The following is a 27,960-nucleotide window of genomic DNA, read 5'->3' on the forward strand; positions in this document are numbered from 1 at the left end:
TTTTATATTCGGCTCCCTACCTCCACCTATGCAAATGCGATGAGAATGCCTTGGAAGTAGGGATGTGCGAATATCAAATTCTTCGAATACGAATCGATTACGAATACTTGGATCCGAATATCGAATCGAATATCGAATAATCAAGGACAGACGCATTTAACCACTACAAAACATTTATTTGAGCACCCAAGAACATCACATTTCAACTATCAATGATTAAATGAACACAAAAGGTGTGTGTGGCTGCACAAAAAGAATCAAAGTCGCGAACATTATTATTACAAGAGTGGAAATATCAGAGAAAATGGCTAGTACACAACATTGATTACGGCTTGCTTGGCATAAGCACAAAAGCGCGTTGCTGGGATGAACATAAAAGGTTGTTGTGAAGGAAAACCAGCTGCTCCACATGGTATGGCAGAAGTCGTTACCTTCTAGCTGAAACGACTTCTCTAGCCACAGAAAATGCCCTCTCTCTTGGCACTGAACTGGCACGTATTGCGAGGTACTTCGTGCACAGCTCTGACTATACCAGCTTCGCAGGCCACAAAGAAGCTCACCAGCGCAGTCAGCTACGGCAAGGCCCAACGTTACGCATTGCTCTGAGCGCCGCCGTGTTGTTATGTCTCTGTCGATATGACTTGCGGACCGAAATGAACGGCGGTGTTCGCATAGAATATTCGGCTATATACGAATAATCGCGCCTGATCGAATATTCGAGACGACACGAATACTTAGATTTCGAATCGAATTCGAATACTAAAAATATAATATTCGAATTATATTCGAAACTTTCGAATATTCGCACACCCCTACTTGGAAGTAGTTATCCGCAAGATTTATAAGAGAGCGCTCGACCTCCCCATAACGACGTCCAACAAGCGTCTCCTCGGTCTGGGGATGACCAACACCTTTGGAGAGTTACGAGAAGCTCATCTTAACAATCAATACTTGCGCCTAAGCAAAACACCTGCGGGGAGCCGCCTTCTGACCCGCTCACACATATCCTACGCAACACACACAGAAGAACGGGTCCGCATCCCTGAAGCCTGGCGCTTTGCACTCCAGGTGCGACCCCTTCCGAAGAACGTACATGACTGCAGACACCCATGATGGTCGCCGTCTCGCGCGGGCGGAGGCTATTTCTCAACAATATGGCCATAAGCCAGGTGTCTTCTATGTGGATGCGGCCGGCCCACACCATGGGGGTTGGTACACGGCGGCCGTCATCCACCAAAACACTACAGTTCAGGGCCTCACTTTCCGTGCCCCAAACATTACATTTGCGGAAGAGATCGCCATTGCACTGACCGCCGCAGATCCAGAGTCCCGAGTCATTATTACGGACTCCAGGGGCGCCTGCCGCAATATTGAGCAAGGGTATATTCCAGACCGTGCTTTCAAAATTCTCCACGCATGCGAATACACAGGGTTTCCGACCCATCGTACCATCGTGTGGGCTCCGGCTCATGCGGGTCTTGAGGGGAACGAGGCAGCCGACGCTGCCGCCCGCGCGCTTACTCACCGGGCGTCGCCTCATCCGCAGCCTGATCCGGAATTCAATTTCAATCCGGCCATCACCTTTAAAGAGATCACCTCTCTTTATCAAAATTTTCATGGTCTCTATCCCCCTCCCTGTAAAGGCCTCACCAGGGTGGAGGAGCGCTGCTTCTCCGCCTCTATACCAATACTGTACTGTGCCCGGCAGTACTTAAGCACTTCAATTCTTCCTTCTCGGGCGCGTGCCCACACTGTGAGGAGGAGTTTTCGGACACCTACCACATGGTGTGGGCATGCCCTTCCAATCCTGCCTACCCACCCCCAAGGGCGTCCGCAGAATTTTTTGCAGGGGGGGGCCCCATTGGTTGTTGGCGCCGGAGGGGGGGGGGGGGGGGCATGTTCGTAGCAAAAAGGCACTATTTGCGGTATGAATTTATTTATTTATATATAAATAAAAAATAAGTGAAATACACACATGAAATAAAAATTACAAACAGCAAATTAAAGTGTGGCTAGGAGAGATACATTGCAGTTTATCAACGAAGAAACAATTAAAATTAATAAAAAATCCAAAAATATACTGTCACTTCGTGGAGAAGAGTGCTCAGTATTGCTGCATACGGGTTCTCGACTCACCCGGATTGATGACCAGCACATAGCACAATATGGTCACAAACACGCAACTACAGTCACTCAGTCAGTCTTCCTTGAACAGCAACTGTAGACTCCACGGATTTTTCTGGGCGAATTGCGTGATTACACGGGTGATAAATTCATTTCTGTGCTTCATTACACACTCTCGGTGCACACTCGTCACACACATTGATTGGAAAAACGGTTGAACGCGCACGTTAAAAACAAAAGATGTCTATACATACAACGAAAACTTATTTACAAGATAAATGCACGCTCGCAGCTTCATACACCTCGCTCCATCTTGCTCGCGCATCCGCACAGTCGAGCAACCGCACGCACACTGCTCGCCGCTCGTAGTTTTCTCGTCCACTGTCTTGGTTATTCTCAGCTTCGTTGACAAACGGCCACTAAAAACACCGAAGCACAAATACAGAGGCGCGCACACGTGCAAGGGCTTACTTCCGTGCGACTTCCAAGGGGAAGGGACACTCGCCACTCCGGTAGGAAAATTTGTTTTGTGTGTTTTTATGGGGTTCAGAGCCCCAAAACGACTCAGGTTATGAGGAACGGAGTAGTACAGAGCTCCGGATAATGTCGACCACCTGGGTCTCTTTACCGGGCACTGACCTCGCACAGTACACGGGCGCTGTTGTCATTTGAGGCCCAGCCAGAGGTGACAGGCGAGCCAGGAAGGCGCCATCGGGCTGCGTTGACCAAAGGCGCTGGTTTTCGGAGAAGACGCAAGGGACGCTGGTGTGGGGGCGCCTCTGGAGACTGCGTCGCCGTGAACAAAAGATGCTAATCTCCTTTGCCGAAGATTCTGATAGCGGCGCTTCTACCGCACTGCGCTCTCCCGTGGATCGGAGGCACAGCGAGCGGCGGCGGCGCCAACTGATCGCCCGCTTGCCCATGAGCAGCCCGACAAAGCGGGGGTGGACACGGCTGATTTGTCTTTCCCTCCTGAAGAATTCATCGGTGGCCGGCATAACGAAGGCGAAAACAAGATGCACTGTGCACTGTCTGTCTCCGTGTCGCTATCTGTCTAGAGATCAAAGAAACAGGCACCCATTTCAAGACGGCTTGAAACACATGCTCGCCGGTGCCGCTGTATGTCTGCAACAGGTCGGCCTTCAACAGAGCTAACGATGGCGTGGTTTGAAAACGGCATAAAGACGCGTGCCCGGACGCGGCATTTCGCAGATGTGACCCAAAGCGTGGAAGCGGGGCTGCTTTTACCCTTTTGGCTGAGCCCACCACGGCCCCTGGCGTGCGGCCATCACTCACGGTTCGAGGGAGTGATTTTCCAGGGGGGTGCAGCCGCCCCCCCTTGCCCCCCCCTCCGGACGCCCATGCCCACCCCACCTCCCACTCGAGAGGACTGGGAAGCTGCCCTGCGTGGCTGCTCCGAACTCCATGCCCAACAGGCATTGGTAGCTAGAGCCCGGGCCGCTGCGGAAGCTACAGGGATCCCGGACTAGGGATCCCTCCTAGTGTTTGTAAGGGGCGGGCCCTTCCGGCTCGCCCCATCGACCTCTCACTGTAAATTGGAATAAAAGTTTTCCTCCTCCTCCTCCTCCGAGCTGTGCGAGGCGCACTCACTCGTACGAGCGCGGGAAGGGCCATCCTATACAGACTAAAGATGTGCGAACAGCTCCCAGAGAGAGACGCGAAAACGCAGTTACCCACGCACATCAGGAAAGCTCTTTTGATTAAGTTAACCCCTACACAAGAACATGCACCCCGCGCACCACGAAGGCCGACGCACAGCGAGAGCTCGAGCCCTACACACAACGTGGCGTACGTGGACGCAGCGGAATACCGATAAACCCCGAGAAAAGCGTTTGCACTGGTCGCGGTGAACGGGGACGGCGCCCCGTTGGCGGCCGCGTCGATAGAAACCAGCTCCTTCGAGACTGCGGAGGAAGCGGCAATAGCCTTAGCTATAGCGAACACACGTACTGATATTATATTCAGCGACTCCAAAACAGCCAATCGCAATTTCGCGAGGGACCGTATCACATCTACCTCACTCCGCATCCTTCGAAACACCCGCGATTAGAGAAGTTGAATTGATCTGGGTTCCGGCCCACTCGTCTAATCCGGGGAACGAGGCGGCTCACGCGCAAGCCCGAGGTTTCGTCGATTGGGCAGTGAGCGCGGCCTCCGACCCGTATTTCACGAGGGACGGGTTGATCTCATTTCATGACATCACCCATCACTTAAGGCTGGAGAGGCGCGCATATCCCCCTCCCCACAAATCGTTAACAAAAGCTCAGGAAGTTACCTGGCGCTGACTGCAAACAAGCTCCCTTTAGAATCCGGCAGTGCTTGCCCTCATGTACCCTGGCCAATACGACCCAAACTGCCATAAATGTGGTGAAAGGGCCACATACGACCACATTCTGTGGAACTGAGCAAATGATCCGCCTCCGGCGGAGTTGATATATACAGCTCCCTTCTCCCGAGCGGTGTGGCAGGCCATGCTGGTCAGCTCGGACCCCGGGCGATCGAGCGGGCCTGTGAGGTCGCCGCCAGCCGTGGGCTAGCGGCCATCTAGTACGTGTCTCCTGCAACTAGCTCTCGACGCAATAAATGTTTTCCAACCCAAATTCGTCCCATCTTTTCATTTCGAATTTTCAAAGTGCAATAACTTTCGTTTGCGTGCTCCGATTTCAATAATTCTTTTCGCCCTGGCCTCAGGAACGCATGATAAATCGATTTAATGTTATCAATCGGTACTGAGGAAAACATCGCAGTGCCCCCTTAAGTTGTATCCGACACACCTTTAACGTACACTAACATCGCACAGCGCACGGATGCCTTTTGTGTTTCGCCTCCATCGAAATGTGGCCGCTGCGGTCGGGTTCTAACCCGGGAATTCCGGCTGAGTACCCGAGCGCCCTAAGCACTGAGCCACAGCGGCGGGTCGAAGTGGAAGCACCAGAGCTGCTTTCTATGACAGATCTGCATGCAGCGTCAGTTCACAAAGGTCTTGCGCTGCCATATGATATCACAGGGTAATGTGAATATATCTGTAAAATCAGTCTTCTTCATACCCTCCTCTTACCATGCGATGCTTACTTCAGTTTCACTTCAGGCTATATCACACACTTAAAATATTAAAGAACTAAACTCTGTGCAAGACTGACGAAAGGTGCATAAGGGTGCTCAAGATCATGTGTTTAAAAAACTGGGCTCATTCCAGGCTAATTCTGCATACGTGTGTACATGTAAGTGCGTTATTCACTTCTACTTATGTAGTTGATGAGGTGAGAACAGCATATGAACATTTGACGAAATGAGCGCATTACAAGCGGGTGCACAGATTCATTTTTCAACAAATAATAATAAAAACGGAACTGGCGGGCGCTGAGCCTGGCCGCTTGTCCTCACTGGTCTGATCGTCGACCAAACTATCAATACTGTAGTTGATACATGCAGACTCACATCAAATCTAGAATAAGCTCCTTATTTCGAGCGAGCAACGCTTATTCTTCCAACACGCGACTCTGCTTTCAAATGGCTGTGTAGTGTTTATACATTGAGCTGGGCTAGTCCCAAGCAACTCAGTGACAGAATGTGGGAAGAACTTTGTGGTGTGGATGCACGCGTGCACATTGCACCGCTCACATATGTTGCATCCTCATTTGGGCAGTTAGCGAACCTGGCTACATCAAAACTGAATAGTCATTTTCAAGTTTGCTTAGCTGGAGTTGCACAGTTTATCACTAAAACTGAAAACACCCCCTCGTGGCTGCAGGGCTGATGCTTCCTTTGCATACTGAACATGAAAAGTCTCCTCAATTTGGCTGCACTTTCTGCACCAGTTCAGGAGGTGCAACACTCTCGCACTTGATTTGACATTCCAGATAGGCCACCTGCACTTCAGCACTCGATTTGACATCATGCTGCACAAGTATAGTGGTTGTAAAGGTGTGACCCTTCAGGTCACGACCCCCAACACCTCTCCCTATGATTAATGCTTTCCCCACCACCACCCACCTCCGTAGCAGACAAGTAGCAGTCGGCTCCGTAGCTTATGCTTATTTTAGTGAGTGGCATCAAGGCCATGGTTGCAACCATGGAGTTGTGACGGCTACATACCCATGATAGATGGGGCACCTGCACCGTGCCCTCACCAAACAGCTAGAATGACAGTGTGCATACATGTGTGCACACACGTGTATGTGTGTGCGTCTGTACGCGGGTAAGCGACTGGCTGGCAGACAGACTACGTATGGGTTCTCACCTTTCTGTCCAGCCTCGCACGTTGCTTTACACCATTTCTATTTTGTACGCAAATATCACGCAGCATAGTGGTGAGATGTCTTTTAATATGTGGGTGCTCGCAATGTTTGTGTTGACTCATTGCGGCAACATCCGCATCTCTGCTTCTGTCAGCCCACGCCTTCGCCTACCAGTCAGTCTCGAATAGTCACTCCACCATGACTGTCTGCCAACAGTGAACACGAGTTGTTGAGTTCAATTAAGTCCAAGTTTTCAGGATTAATGCTTTCACCACCACCACCTACCTCCGTAGCAGAGAAGTAGCAGTCAGTTTCGTAGCTTATGCTTGTTTTAGTAAGCAGCATCAAGGCCATGGTTGCAACCATGGGGTTGTGACAGCTGCATACCCATGATAGAGGGGGTACCTGCGCCATGCCCTCACCAAACAGCGAAAAAGACAGTGCACATACACATGTGTGCACGCACGTGTATGTGTGTCTGTGTACGCGCATAAGCGACTGGCTGGCAGATTGACTGCATATGGGTTCTCATCTTTCTGTCCAGCCTCGCACATTGCTTTACACCATTTCTATTTTGCGTGCAAATATCACGCAGCATGATGGTGAGATGTCTTAATATGTGGGTGGTCGCAATGTTTGTGCTGACTCGCTGTGGCAACATCCATACCTCTCTTTCTCTCAGCCCACGCCTTCACCTACCAGTCAGTCTCGGTTAGTCACTCCACCACCACCATCTGCCGACAGTGAACAAGAGTTGTTGAGCTCAATTAAGTCCAAGTTATCAGGAAACTCTCTCCTTCTGCAACTGGCAAACACCCGCAATCACTTTTCAAATACAATGACAACAGCCTGGGCCATGTGTATATACTATCAAAAGGTCGTCTCAAGCGGAAGCCTGAATAACCTTTTGAATTCAAAGTTTTATGCCTCTTCTATGTATGCGTTTACTCGCTGATGGTCAAACTGCGCCACTTTGCACAACGCAAGGGAAAGGGTGGTGTCAAATTCATCACTTTTGGAATTTCATAGCCACTCCACGATGGTTGGTACGTTGGTTTATGGGGTTTAACGTCCCAAAGCGACTCAGGCTATGAGAGACGCCGTAGTGGAGGGCTCCGGAAATTTCAACCACCTGGGCCACTCCACGAGATGCGCCACTTCGAACAAATGCACAGCGTTCAATACAACTAGCACAATCCCGCGTATAAGTCAAACCACATAACACCAGCACACTGGCCCAGCAGACGAACGTTTCTGCACTTCTGCACTAGATTCGGCCACTCAAGCCACAAGAACTGGTGCTGCACTTGTGTGGACTAGTGCAGCCAAATCGAGGAGACCTCACCAGCCAAAATCCGGCATTGACCGAGCAGCGACAACAAAACCCATGTGACCTTATGATGTCATCTGCAGTGCCTATCATCACGAATGAAAAAAAAATTCTTCTAAAATGAATGACACAGGAAAGCTCTCTCATTCACACACAAGTTGTCTAAGTGCCCTGCAAGTTTTCAGAATAAAGGTACTCTCGTTTATGTTACCGCGTCAGCCGGTCGTTGCTTCCTCGCCGTCCATGCGAGGCAAATATGGAGTTTGCAGTCCAGCAAGCGATCGCACCACTGGCCTTCATTGTAGTAATGCGTGAGGTCCCAGTTTGAGCCCGGTGCAGCTACCTTACACACATTTTGATTGTATGCTTTAATTTAGTAGCACGAGCTTGAAATGCGCTCTGATCACAGATTCGCAGTTATGCGTGCCAATGCTGTGATGGCAAAGGCGTGTATGAGGGAAAGAGCTGCATAGGAGTTCTGTACATTATAGGAAGATATATATTAGATAACCAGGAAAGAAGAAATCGGACTACCATAACTGACGAAGACAGTATCTTTGGCGTCACTTTCATACCACGGTGATTCACAATGCATCCAATCCTGTGGTGCCAATCATTACAGCACGGAACTTTATAAAATGATGAGTCACTGTGTTGAGATGCACTGTTGAACTATGCACAATTTGGTTTTCTGTTGGTTTTTCATGGCTCCATGAATGCTATATATATGCTAACAGGTTTCTATTAGCTGTCTAGGATACACTCGCTGTTTAGACCTCGAACATGTGTTTTTCTTGCCTTCATCACCAAGTGCCACATGGACTTGTTAATTTTCGGAATAGACGCTTCTATTTGACAAGTCATCACCTAGTAAAGTTTTTCAATTCTTTGCCAGATTCATGCAATCCAGCTTTAAAGGAAACCATTTGCAGAATTTCGCTAAAGACAACAATAGGAGACTTGAAAAACAGCCAAACCATGTTTATTATGACAAACGATAACAAAGAGATGCAATCGGCAGTGAAAAACAAAGGCAATCAGACAACAGCACACTTTAAACAGCTAAGATGAGCTTGACAAGAGAGGAGTACTTTTTAGACTGAAACACCCCTTGGAATCTCATGCCTGTTGTGAAGTCTCTACAGCAGCCATTCGCAGCAAGTGCTCGTAGCCAGCACCCAATATGAATATGAAATTGGGATTGTTGCGCAGATCCTGCAGGTCAGGCATTTCAAGCAAGTCCTCCAAGGGTGGTAGATACTCTGCCATGTTCCGGCCTTTGTCAGACAACAAAGGAAACAGCAAGATGCGAGTATATATGGGTACAAGGAAGAGGCAGGTGGAAAGGGAGTGGGAGAAAGAAACAGAACAATATTGAAACACGCTTTTCACAATGACCTGTCGCTGTAGAAGCCCTGCATATCATCGAATAGTAATTAAAACTGATGCTAAAACAGCGCACAAAATTACACTGACAACGGCTGCAGGAGTAAACCACACTATAAATTCTAGACAATGTTATGAGCTTGCATCCAGAATTCACTGACAAGTGTTGGCATGCCTAATTTGTCAATGAAATGGGGCAGCCATTTTTCAAGGCAATACATAGTTATGAGAATTCGGAGTGTTGAGAAAAACCCAAAATATGACGCAAGGCTTTTAAGACTGATATGTAGTTATTGAACTGGGCAACTAAATCATGCATCAAGCTGGACAATTTTATTATGTGCCCTTGTCACAAACTGCCTATTAAAAAATTACATCCACCCTTGGACACGCTCCCGCACACGTACTACTGTTAAGAGTTTGCAAGGTGGTGACATGAAACCTACCCTGAGCCAGGCCCAGCTGTGCTACTTGGAAAAAAAGTCGGTCTTTCAAGACATCCATTGGATTGTCCACGATGGTTTCTCCCCACCTAAGATATAAAGATGGAGGAGTGAAATTAACACTACTAAATGCAAAAACAAAGCATAATGGTCCCCACTGTTTTCATATGTTGTCTAAGTAAAATTGGGAGATACGGCAGTAGATACCAAATTCGTAGTGGATGCAGATGCAAGTACACTTTCTCATGGACAAATAGCATATTTATTATTACGAAAGCAATACTACTCCCAAGAACAGCCTTTCGCGCAGCGGCGGCCACTTGCCACATTTGACCTTTAGAATGACCCCTGACGTCGTACCATGCCTAGTGACGTCACAGCGTGATGTCATACCAGGAGAAAGAGACGGGCTAAAAACTCGGCTCGTCGGGTAACGGTGGCCGCTTGCCACGGCGCGCCGCGCTCTTCCCACAAGAGGCACTGCATATGCAGTATAAAACACCTGCTTTCGCAGCCTACCAGGCTTAACCAAAGCTAAGCCCCCGCCAATTTTTTTGAATCTAGGCCAAGTGTTGCAATGAATACTTCACTGAATCAGACGTTAGTCACAATTCCAGTGTTCCCGCAGCTATGTATCATTTTTTGGGTGCAGAAACCTCAGAATCTATGTTTTTTGAACCAACTGTCGAACCAGAGGTATACTTCGTTTATAATAACTTAAAGAACACATATATAGCCTCGACGCTAATAACATCCAGAGCAGGCCTGTTAAATACATCCTTCCCGAAATAGTTCAGTGTTTGACGCACATTTATAACTTAGCACTTCAGACAGGCACCTTTCCTGCCGATATGCAACTGGCAAAAGTGGTAGTAATTTATAAGAAAGGCGATAAAAATGCCCTTGGCAACTACAGGCCTATATCGGTCCTCCCGTACTTTTCAAAAGGTTTGGAAAAATAATTCTAGTAAGGCAGCGAAAATTTATTAACAAGTATTCATTAATAACCGATTATCAATACGGATTCACACCCCACAGATCGACAGAACACGCCCTACTTGCACAGAAGGAATACGTGCTTAACCGTTTTGAAAAAAAGTTACTCGTGCTTGGTATTTTTGTTGACTTCACCAAAGCTTTCGATAACAGTAACCATCGTATCCTTTTTGCAAAACTGGAACATTATGGTATGGCATTCGCAGTCCACCGCTAAACCTTATATATCATATCAAGGCTCGAGATCTCAGTACGTACAAATTGATTCCTACTGCTCCGACATACTAGCCATAACAAAAGGCGTACCTCAGGGTAGTATCCTGGGTCCCTTGCTCTTCAACATATATGCAAATGATATTCCTAACTTGTACGACAAAGCGACTTACATCATATACGCGGACAACACAAGCCTTTTCTTTAGCTTGATAATATCCAATCACTAACTGAAACTACAAACCAAGCTCTATTCGCCTTAGATACATGGTCACTCAACAATGCTCTAAAGATAAATAAGAAAAAAACTGCTGCGTTACTTTTCTACCCCAAGGGAAAGCCCATGCTATATCCGCCCTCGATTTATTTATATCACAATACTATCAGATACGTCAATAAATTCAAATCTCTTGGCATTCTGTTTGCATCGACAATGACATGGGATGCCCATGTAGAAGCTATCTCTCTTACCCTTCCTCGATCTATTGGAATTCTCCATCACCTTCAAAATGTTTTACCCTTGCAGGTCAGGATGAATCTGCATTACGCGTTTTTTTATTCGTCTTTAAGTTACTGTTTTCTTGTGTGGGGAAATACAACTGTGACGAATATTAACAAACTTTCTATTCTCCAAAAACGAATGATTCGTGCTATTGCCAATTTACTTTATGATTCACCAATCACACCAATTTTCCATGAGAATAGGATTGTGTCTGTAAGACACTTGTTTGATCACAGGTTTGCATGGTTTTATAAGCAAACAATGGATATCCAAAGATGACACCTATTTTTCTAATCTTGTCACACTTACACCTTGCCACTCTTCTTATGACATTAGAAGCTGTGGCTCGCATGCAACCCCACAAATCAGAACCAACTATGGTTTCATGATGCTCGGGTCTATCTTGCCTCGGTTTCTAAACACATCTTTGTCTAATGAACTTAGTACCATGTCACTGTCTTCTATTCGCAACCTGTATGTCTAACAGCACTGTTAACTAAAACTTTATTTTTTGCTGGAAAGCACCACGCTCGAAATGCTGTTTGTGATAGTATAAGAATGTAGTCTCTCTATTTCTACAGTAGCAAATGGTATTATCTATATATGACATGTTCGTCTACCTGTTCCTCTCATGCCGACTTATTTTGTACCGGGTGTTGTTTATATTTTTACCCCTTAGTGCTCATACATCAGTCAATGTCTATGCCTTTTTTTTTTCGTGCATCATGTGCTGCTGCCAACATTCAGGGACGGCGAGGCTTGTCAAGCAGTGGCAGAACACTGCTTTTTTCTCGCTGTCCTCAGTTTTTTGTATTGTGCGAAAAGTTGGACTAAAGAAATGAATGAATGAATGAGTTTTCTTTGAAAACACCAGATATGAAACTCTTAGGTTGGCTTAGATTCGAGGATCTTGTCGCTGTATTCATAAAATACGACAACTATACATAAAAATGAAAAAAATAGCACACAGGTGGCGCCCCCACAAAACGCCGACAGATGTCACTGTAGCCATTACTATCCATAGCCGATCATGACAAAAAGCACATCTACCTGTCTCAGTCACGCTGTGCTTTTACCTGATGAACATGTACCAACTAGCTCAAGAAAGTACTCTTTTGCAACACACGAGCATTGGCTGCTGTTTTGACCTCATTTTCTTATCATGTGGTGGTGTGGGCACGCTCCGCGCCAGTGCAAGCTCTTCATACATGATTTTTCAAAAACATCATGGTACCAAGCAGACAATGTCATTATAGTGTAGCCTTCAAGCGAAAAGTAGTGCTCACTGCAGAGCAGTCTTCACACCTTCAAGCCAGTTGAGGCTTTGGCATGGATGAAAAGAATGATCGCCATTAGAGAGGGTAGCATGATAAACTTTGCGCTGCAACGAGGAGGGCCTTCATAGGCCCGAAGAAAGGCCACCATACAGCAATGGAATCAGTACTGGCAGAGTTTGTGAAATTGCGGAGGTCAGCAGCACTTCCAATGACTGCAGAAGTGCTACAGGCCAAAGCAAGAGAGCTGGCAAGAGAGCGAGGCATTCCCCGTGACCATTGAAAAGGGTGAACTAACTCTAACAGGCAACATCAAGCGAGCGTTGCTAGGAGTTGTAGCTAGCTGGACTGCTACAGCCTGGGATGACATCTTGGAAAGCTTGGTTGCATGCTTGTTCTGAAAGTACAGTATTTCCAATGCACTTGATGGCACAGAAGATTGTGCACTGTACGAAGAGGACAGTGATAAGGGGGATCAGTGATGACAAGGACGAGTGAGCGGAAGCAGGTTCGAGGAAATCAATTTCGTTTGCGTGCTGTCCCTGGTGTCGGTCTCAAGTGTTTTTTCGGCTGGCATACATTCGAGGAAAGGTTTTTTTTATTTGGCCTTCAACTTATGGGTGTCTGCTTGGAATCGTGGACAGCCAAGATTCGAGTAACACTGTGATGATCCTTCAGGTCTGACAGAAAAAGCACGATTGCCAATAATTTAAGACCCAAGTCTCAAGAAGCGACGGTTGAGAGGAGTGGACACGGTGCTAACATCTCATGATCTAGGCCAAATGAGCACATCTTCAACAAGACTTATTTCTGTACTGTGTCGCATACCAACAGCATACCAAAATTTTCTTTTGATGCTACAACAGACTGTCTGCGATTATAACATTTTTTATATCAGCAAGCTTTTGGAATACCAATTGGAAATTTTCTCAAGGCCTCTGTATGCGATGAAATGTAGGAGTTAGATCACTGCCAGGTTACTCTGATCTTGTTCGGCAGATGCTGAACAGTTTGCAAACGTAGTGTGCCCTCCACTCTACTCCTCCTTGAAACTACATACTCTAGCTTCCACCTGTGCTCCATCCGGTGTATATGAAAATGCTCGATTCTGACTGAAAACTTTGCTCTTGTTTCAGCTAGTTACCCTTGAATGCAGCAAAGGCAAACCTCTCCAACAACACAAAGCCTAAAATAATAAAATTCTTGTTGCTAATCATAAACATAGCTAAAAACGAAAATAAAATGATAGCACAGCAAAAGAAAAGCTTGCACGTAAAAGGACAAAGCAAAATACAGTCCAACCTGGCGATTACGCGGACTACGTTTGTTGTACCCGATGCTTATAGTAAGTGGACTCCTCGCGTTGCAGCTAAAATTACAAAGTCCACCATATGTGCCGTTTACTCCTTAAAAACTGCATCATGTGCATCTATTTCCTCAAAGCAGGCCCTACCACGGTGCTTTCCAGGCTCTTCAGGGCAGTGACGTGCTCCTCGCAGAGATCCTTGCTGCCAAAAATGGGTTAAGGACGAGATAAAAGTCATTATGGTTGAAGCATCCATGGCAGCTGGTGGTAGGTTGGCCACATTAGTAGATTCCTGACGGTAAGGGAGTGGTTGTCTTTTGCGCACAATGGCTTCATCAGAGCACAGCTCTGCGATGTTGTCCGCACAAGCGTAGTCATCTGAGGCAACATCCAGGCAACTATGCATCGATGTCGTGTTGGCACAAATCTACATGAGTCTAATCATGGAGTCTTCAACAGCGTCATCTGTCATTCCTGGGCCCATGCATCGATGAAAGTAGCATAGCACACATGCGCAAAGAATGTATCAGCTGACCTGTTAGCTAACTGGCTCTGCATGCACGTGATAGCAGAACAAAAGGTGAAGCCGACAGGGCGGCGACGCATACTATGCAACCACCATGGCCAGCAAAGCATTTAAGCTTTTCAAATCGCTGCCGTTAGTTGATCCACGTTAACATTAACTCCACTTTTGACACTGCCATCGTTTTGCGCCCGACGCACTTCTGCTTCCATTTGTCTCCCAGCCGGCTCACATGCAGGTTATGATTGATTTTGTAGGCCATCGGAACGCTCAGCCAGAGGTTACCTGCACTTTCAGTGCTGCCTTTTTCTTGCTTTTCTGGGTCGACATGTTTGTTCTGGGCAGTGTTGCGGTGGCTGAGAGATGCTCTTCAGTGTCTACACTGAGCTGGAAGCACGAGTTTTTAAGTTACAGAGGCGAATTTATGGAGCCTCCTTATTCACTATAACCAAGTGGCACGGCCACATTTGTTCGTTGTATCTCAGACGAGTTGCCATTCCCTCAATTCATATTTTGATGGCAGCACTGCACTCCTTTGCAATAAGCAAATGTTCATTAAATCTGCGGCCCTTATAAGTGGGCTCGACTGTATACTACAAAAATCAGACAGCAAAAAGAAAACTGTCATGCCAACACCTAACAGCTAATAAAAACTAATTTTATATTTCCACACTCTTGGAAACTTGTTCTGACTTGTTCTTTTCACACTAATACACACCACACTTGCTACAAAATTATGATCTATAATAGCATCAGTGTTTGAACAGGTCAGGTGAGACTTGCAACAAAGCTGGAAGAAAAGCACACAACAAATTGGCAGTGGTTTAGCTCTGGTTAAACCTGGAGGATCCCGAAAGCAACGAGGAGAGAGAGCTGCCGATGGCCCCGGCACGCTAGCTATGCGCCGCAACTGCGCATGCGCAACTGCCGAGCGCGGCGGCGGAACCTTCGAGTCACCTGCGTAGCGACAGCGGTGGCGTGCCAGCTGTGCGCCGTGTGACGTAGCTGCTCCTCGTGCATGCGCAGTATGGCCTTGCCTCAGCTCGGTGAAATAGCTCGGTGACTCGCGTAGCGTTGCTTTCGCAACAAAACTCCACAGAAAGTGTGATATAAAGAGAAGTGCCCGCAATATTTTATGACACTGAACCAGCAAAGTCCCCTCCATCATACCCAAGGAATGCCTTTGCTCTGCTTACTGGTTTCGGAGGATGGCCGCACACCAGATATGCATGCGCACCTCCTGGGCTCTCATCGCGTCCTCGATGAAGTCCAGTAGCTCGAGGGCTTTGGTAAAGTCGTTTTCGTTGGCATTCACATTGGCCCTGCTGATGTACATCTGAGAGAGCAGAAATCGTCAGTGCACATCACAAACAGTACAACAACAACAGGTGTGGTCAAGCACCATTTTTACCACAAAACAAATAGTACTAAACGTTCTCTATTACACAGCATCTCTGAAATTGCAAAGTCGCCCCAGAACAATGGAGGTTTTTTTTTCCGGTTTTATCGGCTTTAACATCCCAATGTGACTCAGGCTATGAGGGATGCAGTAATAGGAGGCTCCAGATAATTTCAACCACTTGGGATTCCTTAATGTGCACCGGCATTGCACAGTATATGGGCTTCTAGCATTTCGCTTCCATCGAAAAGCGACTGCCATGGCTGGGATTGAACCCGCATCTTAGAGCTATGGAGGAGCAACTAGGCTAGTGACCACCTCTAGTCACGAAGCCCTTTTGAGTAAAAAAAACTGACAAACTGTTTATTCTGACTCAGCCAATGAGAGGAGGAGGAGGAACAACTTTATTTAAAAAGAACAAAAGGCCCTAAAGGTTGTGTTCCTGCTTGTCCAGGAGTCCACGGGCCTGCGCCTCACGGAGAGCTCTGTCCACTTGCCATATCTGGCCAGCTAGTCAAGCAGCCTAAAAGAGTGGCCTCCCATGAGGACGGGAATGGTTGGGTATGGGGGAAACTGCCAAGGGTTGGGGGCATTCCCACAAGTAGTGTATGAGGGTGGCCTTGGCCACCCCACATGTTAAGCAGAGTGGGAGGGTCAAGGTAGGGTGATAGCGATGGAGGAAGTAATGTGAGGTGCAGCAGCTTGTCTGCAGTTGCCGCCAGGCTGCACTGTATTTTGAATCTAGTGTACTGTGAGGCGGTGGGGTAATGAAGCAGCTGTTTTTGTAATGAGTGGTGATTTGGTGGTATGTGAGCAGAGCCCACAAGGTTCCCTGCATGAATTTGGGTGTCCGATTTTCTGGGGCCCAGAGGGATAGTTGGGAATCGGCAAGTACAAAACACCAAATAAAATGGAATATACTCACTTCTACTAATTCTTCCGGGCCAAGCACTCTCATGTTTTTCGGGTCCAAGCAGTACGCCTGCACATATTGGAAATGCATCCTCAACGATGTCACAAGCTACAAAGTGGACAAACAAAGCCTTCAGTTAACATTGCAAGCCTTGCTTTATATGTATCGCTTCACAAGGACAGAAATGAAAATGGGAAGAGCAAGATAGGAGAATGAACTGAGAAAACAAGAAAAAATTAACACTAGGTAGTTCAGGGCTTCATGAACATGAATATGACCAGGTCTCACCTCTTTCACTTCAGGTGGAAGCGACTCTTGATACGTGATCACTGCTTGTTCTCTGTTGATGTCTGTGAAAATAAAAAAAAATAACTTCCACTGGTTACACTTTGCAGCCAATCTACCTACGTGGAATGACAAAGTAATTTGATCATTAAAAAGTTTAGTACAGAAAATTGCACCTCATCACAGCTGTATTCTTTGTAGAAAAAAATATACATACTACTATATATGAAGCGACTATAAAAGAGAAAGGGTAAGAAAAAAATTAGAGGGTAGGCTTAAGCTCCGCCTTAAGGATATGAAGCAAACATGTTAATGATTTCATGCCCATATATGTGGAATAGGTCATCCTCAATTTTACATTCATATGTCCCTGGGAGTCCTTGTACCATCCCTTGCACAATGGTGCAGCAGTTAAGGGATGCACCACTGCCCTGCGATGGCAGGTGCTGCTACCGGTGGGTGTTGTGCGACCCAAGTTGCTTTTCCCGAGCAACCTCTCACGATTGACCATCAATTTAACTGCCACCTGCCAGGGTGGTTTACTCACGATCTGGTGGGTACATTGTGATGACCCCACAAGGTCACATGACCTAGGCTGCCAACCTAGGTTGCTTCTCTGGGAGTGGCTACCTGGGTCACCCTACGCTACCCTATTTATTTCTCACATTGCCGACAACACTGATGCTGTTTTTTTTTGCGTAATGGGGCCTTTAATGCTATCGTGTTAAAACTACTTCTGCTGCTTTTGATTGCTTTGACGGATCGCTGCTCGTTTTTTTCAGTAGCTTGACAATCTTGTTGGAAGAATGAGCGCTTTGTGGCTGGCTGTCAAACAGAGTACAAATCTCATGTGATGAAGGGCTCACTTTTTTTCGCCAATTGCAGTGCAAAGGTGCGCAGTGGACACGTAATGTCTGATGTGCCAAGAAAGAGCTTTGAAGTAACTACATGGTTTCTGAACAATCTTTGCCATTATTCGTCGCGAAGGAAATGCTTCTCGATTTCACTCTGCTTTGCTTTGTCGGTTTCTCGAGAAGGTTAAAATTTGATCAAGGCAGTTGAAGGGAACTGTACATAATTTTTTTGCGAATATTTGCAGCATGTAATGTTCCTTTTTTCATATGTTCCTCGTATTAACCTTACCATTTTGTATGTCACACCAAAGGTGACCAGATTCTTCTGGAATGATTGTAGCCATGCGCAACTGTTTCTGGAATGTTCAAGTTTATTGCAGGGATTGTAGATGCCTTGTCTGAAAGGTCCCTTGTTACCTTTTAAATTCAATGTGGCTGAGAGTGATGGCCAGCCTGATCTTCGACGACCACCCAGCATGTTCGCTGCTACTGTCGCAGTGGCCGAGTTCAGTTCAGTTCAATGTACAGGTTTTCTCGGTAAAGTTTATTTTGAAAGCCTTCTTAATGCTTTCTGTCAGACTGCTGGCAACACCACGTACATTATTTAAGCTACTTACAGTCACACGGCTGCACTTGTGATTGCACTAAATAAGCAAAAGGCACAGAGAGTGTCAAGGACATTTAAAGCTTGAAAGGTGCCAACAGATCTGAGCTCACACCCAGTATTTGTTTTTCTAAGTATAGGCTATGAATAAGTTGAACCTGGGCGTCCAGTTTCACCTAAAAACCAAAGGTAACAAAATTGCTCTGTCATTTGTTATTGTTTCTGACAGATACAAATTTATGTGGGTGTTGAATGAATAGCTGTGCATACACTCCGAGAGAAGTGTGCACTAAAAACAAGCCAAAAATTCACAGACTACCTTGTCATCGAGAGTAGATGAAAGCATGAGATGCACTGCAGGAAAGGCATACTGCAATCTAGGGTGCCTCATAGATACTGCTAGCTGCACAAGAGTCTCAGGGAGCATCCCTCATCAGCCACTTTTCCTTCCTTTAGCTTTTCTTCAGGAGTGACAGCGTGCCTGGCTCTCTTTGCCGCTCATTATGTATGGCAGCCCGCGCTACCAGCGCTCACCCCGTGCTGAGGACGAGGGGATGGTGCCAGCAGAACAGCTTCAGAAGCTACAGGACTAGGATCCGCCCTACACACATACGAGATCACTCACTGGGCCACTAAGGGCTCCCTTGGCCACAAAGAAGCCGCCCTCCAAGAAGTGGCCACAGTAGTGGAGACCTTTGCAGCCATCAGTGGCTTACACTGTGCTCCTGAAAAATCTGAAGTGATTCGAGTACAAGGAACAAGCTACAAGTCACCTGGATCAACTGACCTCTACAATCCTAGGATTATAGATACAAAGCAATCTCTGGGCATCACACACCATTCAAAACTCTGAAGAAAACCACTAGCCACTAGTCATCTGTCGAGGATGACCAAGCGCATCACCAGACACAGCCTAGGCATGAAAGAGGAAGTCAGCCTCCGGATGGTCCAAGCTCTAGTGATCAACAGAGTGACCTACGGCCTCCCCTTATCCACAATCTCAACAGAAGAGAAGAATCCCAAGTGGACATAATCATCAAAGGGGCATACAAGACAGCCCTGGGCCTTCCCATTAATACCTCAAACGAGAGTTTGGCAGCTCTAGGACTTCAAAACATCTTCAGAGAGCTGTTGGAAGCTGTCCCGGCCTCACAAAAAACCAGGCTGCAAACCACAACAGCGGGCAGAGTCATCCTCCAAAGGAGAGGTACTGCGGATATGCCCTCCCTCAACAGCCCAGAAGTCGCATCAAAGTGAACTTGCTACCAAAACATGCACCACAAACTGCAAGCTGGAAGACGGCAAGCCTGAGTCTCGCGGCTGGGGACTCAACTACAAAAGGAGCTACATGCCATCTATGAGGACGTGGTGGTGTACCCGAAGAGGGGTGTAAACACCCTGGCAGCTGTTGACCATCAACTTTCTTCTTCAACTTTCCATCAACCTCCTACCCACACACAACACAAAAAATCGCATGGGCCCCAAGGCCATGAGGGACTGGACGAGAAGGTCAATGCTCTAGCTCGAGCGCTAATTAACCAAGCGGATCATCCCACCCAACTCTCTATCACACCCCTCTCCTTCAACTACAGAGAATACCTTGAGACCCAGCGCCTCAACTGCACAGTCTACTGCCCACTACACAAAAAGCCGAGCACAGATTATGCCCCAGCATGGAGACAAATTCGAACAAATCCATTCCCAAACCTCTATAAATACAGCAGAATGTATCCAACACAATACACGCACACCTGTCCCTGGTGTAGTGCCTGCCCCACACTCTTCTACATCTCGTGGGGATAAGGGAGGAAGCTCGAACACCTAAAGACACCACACACGTCATTTGAGCAGTGGGAGGCACAGGTGACCAGCGAAACCCTAGAGGGCCAGTCGGACCTCACCCAGCAGGTCTGCCATGTAGCCAAGGCCAACGGAGTTCTAAACCACCCATCAAGCTCATGAGAAGCCCCACCATGCAGTCCTAATAAAGTTTCTTCTCTCTTTCTCCCTGCAGTACCATGAAAAATCCAGCAATTTGGAAAAAGTTTACAAATTTATGTTCTTAAAGTTTCCTGAAATTCTGCGAAGGTTCCCTTAAATTCCCTGAAAAAGAAAAAATTCTGCCAATGAAAAATCACTGATTCACTCTGAAATCTGTAGACCATCCACTGTCAGTTCTGCACGATGCATGCCCTGCCCCAGACCTAAATTTCTAGTCCTATGGGTTATGAAACTCCAAGTTGAAATCTGGCTAGAACCTGTGGGCAGTTCCTGGCAGTAAATTGGTCCCACCTGCGAGCCTACCAATCAGATGTTGGTGGTGGCACCCAGCAACTTCAATTTCTCCAAGTCGTCTGCCTTGGAACAACTTGGGCAGTCTCTTTAAATGCTGCAATTAGTGCTAGAACCCGCAAACCTCCAAATTTCTCATTTATGCTCAATCCTCCTTCCCAATTTCAACTAGAATATTTGCCACTTGTCTTTGTTCCTCAACCCTTGCTGCTCTCTCCGAGAATACTGAACACACGTATCCCTATTTTAAGGGTACAATTCAAGAAGGCAGCGGCAAATACTGCTCAAAGGAGGGCCTCCAGCCGATGGAGTCAACTGATTGTCATGAATACGGTTAATGCTATTTCATGGAGGCACTTGCTAGTTACTCGCGGTTTCACACTATACTCTGGGACAACAAGGAAAGGAGGAGTCCTTTGTTCTTGGCACTTCAGCACTGGTGACCCTGTACTCTCTCTCCAACTTCCCCCTTTTATCCCTCAGCACTCCAAGCCCAAACAACGAGCAACCCACATACCCATGGCACAGGGACAAAGGACAGCCTCTGTCTCTTTCCTGCCTAGCCTCTGCTGCACTTAAACCGTGACTGTCATGAAAACTGGTCGACGTCAATCGTTTGGAAGGCCTCCTTTGAGGGGCATTCACCGCTGCCTTCTTGACTTGTATCAGACTACAGCACTCTTCGAGCTGCTTGCTGTACAACTTTTGCCCTGTTTTCTAGTCATCTCGCTAGCTCTGAAGTTTTGGAACCATATGCTACCTGCTTGGATCGAGAGACAAAAGTGAGACCATATCCTGAGCTGTGAAAGATAAGTGCATCGCTAGTTTCCTTGTACTGACAAGGTGCATCGGTCGCTCCATCCCAATGACACGCAAATATTAAGTTCTCAGCCCAGTGAACAAGCCAAAACTGCATTGAACGAAATGAAGAAACAGCGCTGACAGTGGAATGAAGAGATGTACACAAGCATTGTTTATGTCTCTTCTATTCTCCCGTACTGTTTGTCAGTGCTATTTTGTTGCTCCGTTCAAAGTGAACCAAGTAGCCAGACTTAGCACTCTTACTGGATTCAAAACTGCATGCTTGCTTTAATTCTTTCCCTACTACACCCACTCCCCACTGTTAGCCCACTAATGATGGATGCAAATGCTCATTCCAAAAGCTTCAGCACCGTTCTTGGACATACTGCGCCATTTGGCTTTTAAGTTAGAAAACTACAGCTTAGTTTCTCTAGCTTGCTTTTTTTTTGTGCAATGGTAACTTTTGAACTATCTGTGAGAACAGCAGAGCCTCAAAGTTATCGGCGAAAAAGGCTGCCTCCTTCAGCATACCATATGTCCTGAAATGCAGCAAACCTCGTGATATAGCTTTAATTTTCATTTATAAGTACTGTATAAATGCGTATAAGAGCCTCACTTCTTTCTCCAAATTCAAGGGCCAACTTTCAGGGTGAAGTCCACAAACATGATGCACGGGAAAAAATTTTTTTATAGCAACAATAACACACCAATCAGGGAATGAGCACCAGTTATTCTACGCTCAACAGTTGTAGACTCACCAAGTCTTCAGACTCTGAGCTGGTGCTGTGCTTTTGTGCATGCTCATCCCACAACAAGTTGTCTTCAATGCCGTCCAAACTGTTAGTGATCCCAGTCATCTTGCTACTGCTGGATAGTGTCTGCAGACACTGAGTTCAAAGTGTACAAGATCCTGGTGTTTGTCAATGCAGTGTTTTGGTTGCACCATCATTGAATGCACTTCTCATCCACATTGAACGACCTTTACTCATACGTAAGGACAAAGCAGCCCTAAAAAAAGAACTCCCTCAGTGCCTCCACTGTCGCCTACAGTTTTGACCACAGAACGCAGAGCTATTGCCCTCATCAACTGGCACACAGCGGGATCAGCAGCAGTCATAAAAAAAAAGGGGCCACAAGTTGGACTTCTACTGCACGAGGCACATTTAGGGTTGCTTGAATTTAGGGTTGCGGAACTTATCTCTGATCCGTCAAGGCAACTGTGATCTAAGACCCTTTTCCCAAGCATCTCACCCTAGAAGAGCCAAGTACCAGACCAAGGAAAATCTTGTACTCATTAAAGAAACCGGTGGGTACCCGGTGGCACTGGGGGAGGTGACCCAGCACCTCCCAAATGCGAGCCGGATGCTCTACCACAAGGCCACCGAAGCGGTGGCCTTGTGGTAGAGCATGGAGATGTGTGTTGCATAAGTTCTCTCTCTCTTCAGCTGGGCTCGGTGTGAGCCTGTAAAGCAAGCCGAAGGCTGGCTGAGATTGGGTTCCCAAGAATGTGGGTGAGCTCTCACCCGAAGTGACCCTATTAAAATAGGGCTAATCTGTGCTCCCTAAAGGAAGTACCGCCCCTCTGGGCTGGCAGTTCTTCAGGTGTGGTGAACCGCGGCCCTCACCAGAACATTAGCAGTTTCGCTTATGATGGGCTGGATTCACTGGTGTGCTGTTGTCGGCTGTCGACCAGAGGATTGGCTACCTGGCTACAGTCTAAGTCTGTGGCTGGGGCTGTGGAGTACTAGGTTTGCTCCCAGGACGGCTAACACCGGGAGGGGTAGCGTCGTCCTGTAACCTAGCGGTTGTGGGCACTGGCGATGAAGGCCCTAAGTGTAACGCTGGGAGTAGTTGCGCACTCCTGTAATCCAGTTAATAGGAGGCAAAACTAATGATGATCCTGGGAAGGGTTTGTGGTGACCCTTTCCCGGGACTTAAAGCGAGAGAGTTCATATGCTGCTGCAGCCTAGGGATAGGCTGATGCGGCTAAGTCTCAAGCCGATTTGCAGCAGGGAAATCCCTGCTGGCTAAAGTCATCAAGGCCAGGGGTATCCCTGTGTAACCCAAGCCCTAAGATCACTCGGAAGCGCTACTTGGGTCTGTTCTCGTTACCCCTCCAGGAAATCAGGGCCATCTCTGGGAAATGCTGAGGCCTTCGGGAGTCTCAGTAGGCTAGGAGAATGAGGACAAAGCGAAAAGCAGAACTAGCGATTTCATCCCTTGAGAGTCTGAGTAGCAATGTTGTGAGACCGCAAGGGGTGTGGTATGAAGCCCACACTCGTGCTGCCGGTACGTAGGTGGTAGGTCCTGACTTAGTGCACCGGGGCTGGCGTCAAATCAAGATGCTTAATAAAAGATGGTAGAATCAGGCTCTCGCTTGCAGCACGGCACGAAGAGGAATAAAGTTGACGACAACGGTGATGACCGACACTCTTGCGCCCCATCCGTAGGCAGCACCTGAACGCCCCTGTGTTTGCGCATTTCAACAGCTATTCCTGCGTGGGTCGTGGAAAGATTGGGTGTGGCCCTTCAAGGATCTTTTTTTTTTAAGCATTTCCTTTGGAAAAACAGGGTGTGACCCACACATAAGCGCGCCCTTACACGTGCTTATATGGATGGCATTTGCTATTAGATAGGCAGATATCTTCATGCTGCAGAGTTCCTTTAAAAATTTTTTCTTTTCAGATACAAGCATCTCTCTAAAAATCCTGCTTAAATTTTATACAAAAACCTGTTTGGTTGTAATAAAGGTTTGGTGAAAAATATGAAACACATTAATGAAACTTGTGTAATTGAAACGTGTTTAACTAGCTTTATTTTGGTGTGCTGAATTAAATTTTAAACCGGACTTTTCTTGGACCAAAAAATTCTAACGAAAACCTAAAAAAAAAAGGCCATTTTACCCACATAAGGATACGTCAGAATGGCATGCCTCAACACGCCATGAATACTCTCCTACAAGGTATTCATGGTGTGTTGAGGCGTGCCATTCTTTTAGTTCGTCTGTTTGACAAAACATACCCCACTCCCCCGTACAAAAATGAGGTTGTGGTGATAGTCACTTTGCGTCCATGCAGCCAAGAATGATTGGGGAAGGGAGAGGCTGCAGGGACCCCACCCAGCATGGGCATCCTTCTTGCATGGGCATCTAATTACAGCATGCAGGCTAGTGCATTACTAAATGTGCAATCGCCATGCAATTTTTTGTCTATGTTCACACAAATTTTCACTCACTCTTGATCATTTCAGCATATGTCTCTGGTGGGTCATCACTGGCAAGTGCTGCCAGCTTGCTGTGGCTTAGCAGATACTGTAGAGAGAGAAAAAAGGCAATCATTGAACGACTCAAAAACAGAAGGGAAACAGCAGTTTAATAGCATGCACTGAGACGCAGTGGTAAAATAAGCCAGCTAGCAACCCCTGAACACTGATGAAAACTTTATAGTGGTTAATGAATAGTCATGTGCCAAAGCTACACCGTGGGTTATGAGGCAAGCTATAATGGAAGGACTCCTGAACAATTTCGACCACGTGTGGTTGTTTAAAACGCATTGAAATTACATTACCCAAATACCATCTCATTGCACCTCAAAAATGATGGCTTGGTATGTGGGGCTTAGCATCCCAAAGCTGCACATGGGCTATGAGGAACTCCATAGCAGAGGTCTCCTGATTACTTTCGAACACCTGGGATTCTGTAATGCGCACTGACCTCGCACAGCACATTGGTGTTTTTGCACATCACTTCCACTAAAATGTGGCTGCTGTGGCTGAGACCTGATCCTGCAAACATGAACTCAGCAGTGAAATGCTATAGCCCAGGGGTCTAAAACACAAGGCCCGCTGGCCCTCCAAGTTTCATCTTTTATTCCAAAAGCTTGTGCTAGCTCCACGAGTCGGCTTTATCACCAGATTTGTTTTCTAACTGAAATTGGCCAAAAAGTTACATCTGCAGACAGCACTCATTCGTTGTGGAAAGAGGCAGGGGCCCTTGATCTGCATTCTGTTCAGACGGACATCAGCTGCCTTCTAGAGCACACAGAGAGCAAGATGCCAGACAACCCTTTCTTTCTCTAACACCCTTCTGCACAACTAAACCGAAAAACAAGCTCAGCCCCCATGACACGGAAACCAAGGCCCACCTCTTTCCCTTTTCTGCGTAGCTTTTGCTGCAGAGCCACACAAAAAGTTGTTCGGGAGTGGACAATTTCCCCACCAGAGTAGAAATCTCTTTGTGTGGAAACTGAAAGCCAGTAACTTCCTACCTTTGCCTTTATGCCTGACTGCGAGTCAGGCGTAAAGCTTTTGGCTTGTGTAAGGCGAAAGTATTGAGGTGGTAATGAAAGGCATGGATGATGCACTTCTCAGTAGCCATGGCAGAGGTCATCTGTAAAGTGACCTATTGCCCATCTCCTGAAGCGCTTCAGCAATAGTGCTGTTTTGTTCATTCCGTGAAATCACATTTCGAAGATGAGACAGGCAACTGCAGGCAACCAATGAAAGATCTCAACTCGGATTGCACAGAAAGCATGAGTAGGCCAAAAAAGCTGCGTGGCATGTGCACTGCATTTTATACCAAAGAGAACTATGCAGCAAGACAGTGAACATTAAATCTGTCATGGACATTGTGTTCGGCGCAATGAACTTCATTCGTTCAAGAGTGCTCAACCACCGTCAGTTCACCTCTCTGCAACAAGAGGAACAATGCAATCATAAGGAGATTCTACACCCCACAGACGTGCGCAGTTTGAGCTGCAGAAAAGTGCTGAAGAGATTTTTTGACCTGAGAAAAGAAACCGACAATTTATTAAAAGAAACCGACAACTTCTTAAAAGAGAAAAATAAGCCAATAGCTGAGCGATCAAATGAGCGTGGATTTATTCCTTTGAATTTCTCACAGACATATGTGATCACCTGAACATAAAACTTCATGGAAAACAAAAAATCATAATGAAAATGAGAGAGGATGTTCGTGCATTTCAGGCCAAATACATAACTCTGGTAACGCCAGATAAAAACAGTTAAGGTGGACCACTTTCTGACTCTCAAGCCACTTGGGCACACTGCCCAAGAATCTTGCTTCGTTTTTGCAGATTTGCCCTGCAACCTCAAGGAAAAATTCAAAATTCGGTTTCAGGATATCCGCAGCCTCTCCAAAGAGTTGCAAATTTTCTTTGTGCCCTTTGCTGTGCGAGTCAACGATGTTGAGCTCAAGTTGCAAAAGCAGCTTATTAACTTCAAGCAAGCACCACATTACGATAGAAATTTGAAGACGTAAGTGTCCAAGAGTTTTACACATTTTTAGACAAGACAATTTTTTCCAGCTCTGCAGCTCCAACTCTGCGCCATGTTCTGGAGCACATACTTATACGATCACCTCTTCTCTTTATTGAAAGTGAACAAATCTGCTCTGCATTCAAGGATGACAGATGACCAGTCCAGCCATCAAGCGAATTGTTTCCGCACAATATCTAATACCAGATATTGCATCCCTTGTTGCTGCTAAGCACTGCTAAACTTCAAGTTGAAGTTTAAGTTTATTTGCATCACAGATGCCGGTAGGTCCAGATAAAAGGTGATCAGAGATCACTTGAGGGACCCCTGAACCCCCCTTTACATGGAATACAGCAGGAAAATGAGACACAGTTCATTGCAAAAATATCAAACGATCGGCTAACACTTCACACAACACTTCTACACACATACGGTATATACACATAGAATATTTAGATATGAAGTAAAAAATACACCCTAACAATGTTTCCCTTTTATATTAAAGCAGCTCGATTTTTGCACAAGTTGTTTTATGCAATATCAATATTCATAGACTGTAGTTGGTTTAGTAAGTGGGGAATGCTGAAATATGTTAGCGCAAGTAGTTAGCGCAACAAAAAGAAATAAACAATTTCTCTGTATTTTGGAGAACATAAGCAAGGATAGTTCGTATAAGAGAAGTTTATGCCGTTTTTTACAAAATCAATTTTCGTTTGATCATTTCAAGATCCACATCTCCCCTTAGGTCTAGAAACCAGCAATTCCCATATTTCAGAGATATTTTTGTATCTGGGCGCTAAATCACATTCGTACAAGCTATGAACAGGTATAATCTGGCAGTGTGAAAACAGGTGATCGGTAGGAGCATGGTAAAGAACATTACCTAAGTAGCTAAGTAACGGACAGCTTTTTTTTGTAACATACAGAATTTACGCATATACAGTAGCCGACAGGTAATTCGGACTCCAATAATTCGGACTTGTAGGATATTTCGGGCTTCAGTGAGGCGTCAGTCACCCCATAGAAGTGCATACATATTCGCGATGGATATTTCAGACTTTAAAAGTCCGAAAATTCGATTTTTCGGACTAATTTCAGTCGCCTGCGGGCCAAAATCGGCCATTTTATCGGCTTTTCGCTGGCGCAAAAGGCGCCATCTTGCATTGAGGTGGATTGGTTCTG

The 27,960-nt window shown here is 46.4% G+C and overlaps 1 protein-coding gene across 2 annotated transcripts in view; it reads right to left on the reverse strand.

Moving 5' to 3' along the window:
- Nucleotides 1-8,678: 8,678 nt before the first annotated feature.
- The window catches only part of LOC149353519 (nuclear pore complex protein Nup133-like), an 89,454-nt gene continuing 70,172 nt past the window's right edge, over nt 8,679-27,960 (reverse strand). Inside the window, exons 26-31 of one of the 2 annotated variants that reach the window (XM_089582617.1) lie at nt 24,739-24,814; nt 16,957-17,018; nt 16,681-16,737; nt 15,553-15,692; nt 9,546-9,631; nt 8,679-8,990 (exon numbers count right to left, since the gene is read on the reverse strand). In XM_089582617.1, the coding sequence (XP_089438743.1) occupies nt 8,833-8,990; nt 9,546-9,631; nt 15,553-15,692; nt 16,681-16,737; nt 16,957-17,018; nt 24,739-24,814 (579 nt within the window). In that variant the 3' untranslated portion in view covers nt 8,679-8,832. Of the gene's footprint in view, nt 8,991-9,545; nt 9,632-15,552; nt 15,693-16,680; nt 16,738-16,956; nt 17,019-22,262; nt 22,392-24,738; nt 24,815-27,960 lie in introns of those variants that run through there. The other variant, XM_089582618.1, reaches the window with a different exon arrangement.

Source organism: Amblyomma mixtum, chromosome 3 (assembly GCF_055824585.1).
Source record: "Amblyomma mixtum isolate Tamu chromosome 3, ASM5582458v1, whole genome shotgun sequence".
NCBI classification, from domain to species: domain Eukaryota; kingdom Metazoa; phylum Arthropoda; class Arachnida; order Ixodida; family Ixodidae; genus Amblyomma; species Amblyomma mixtum.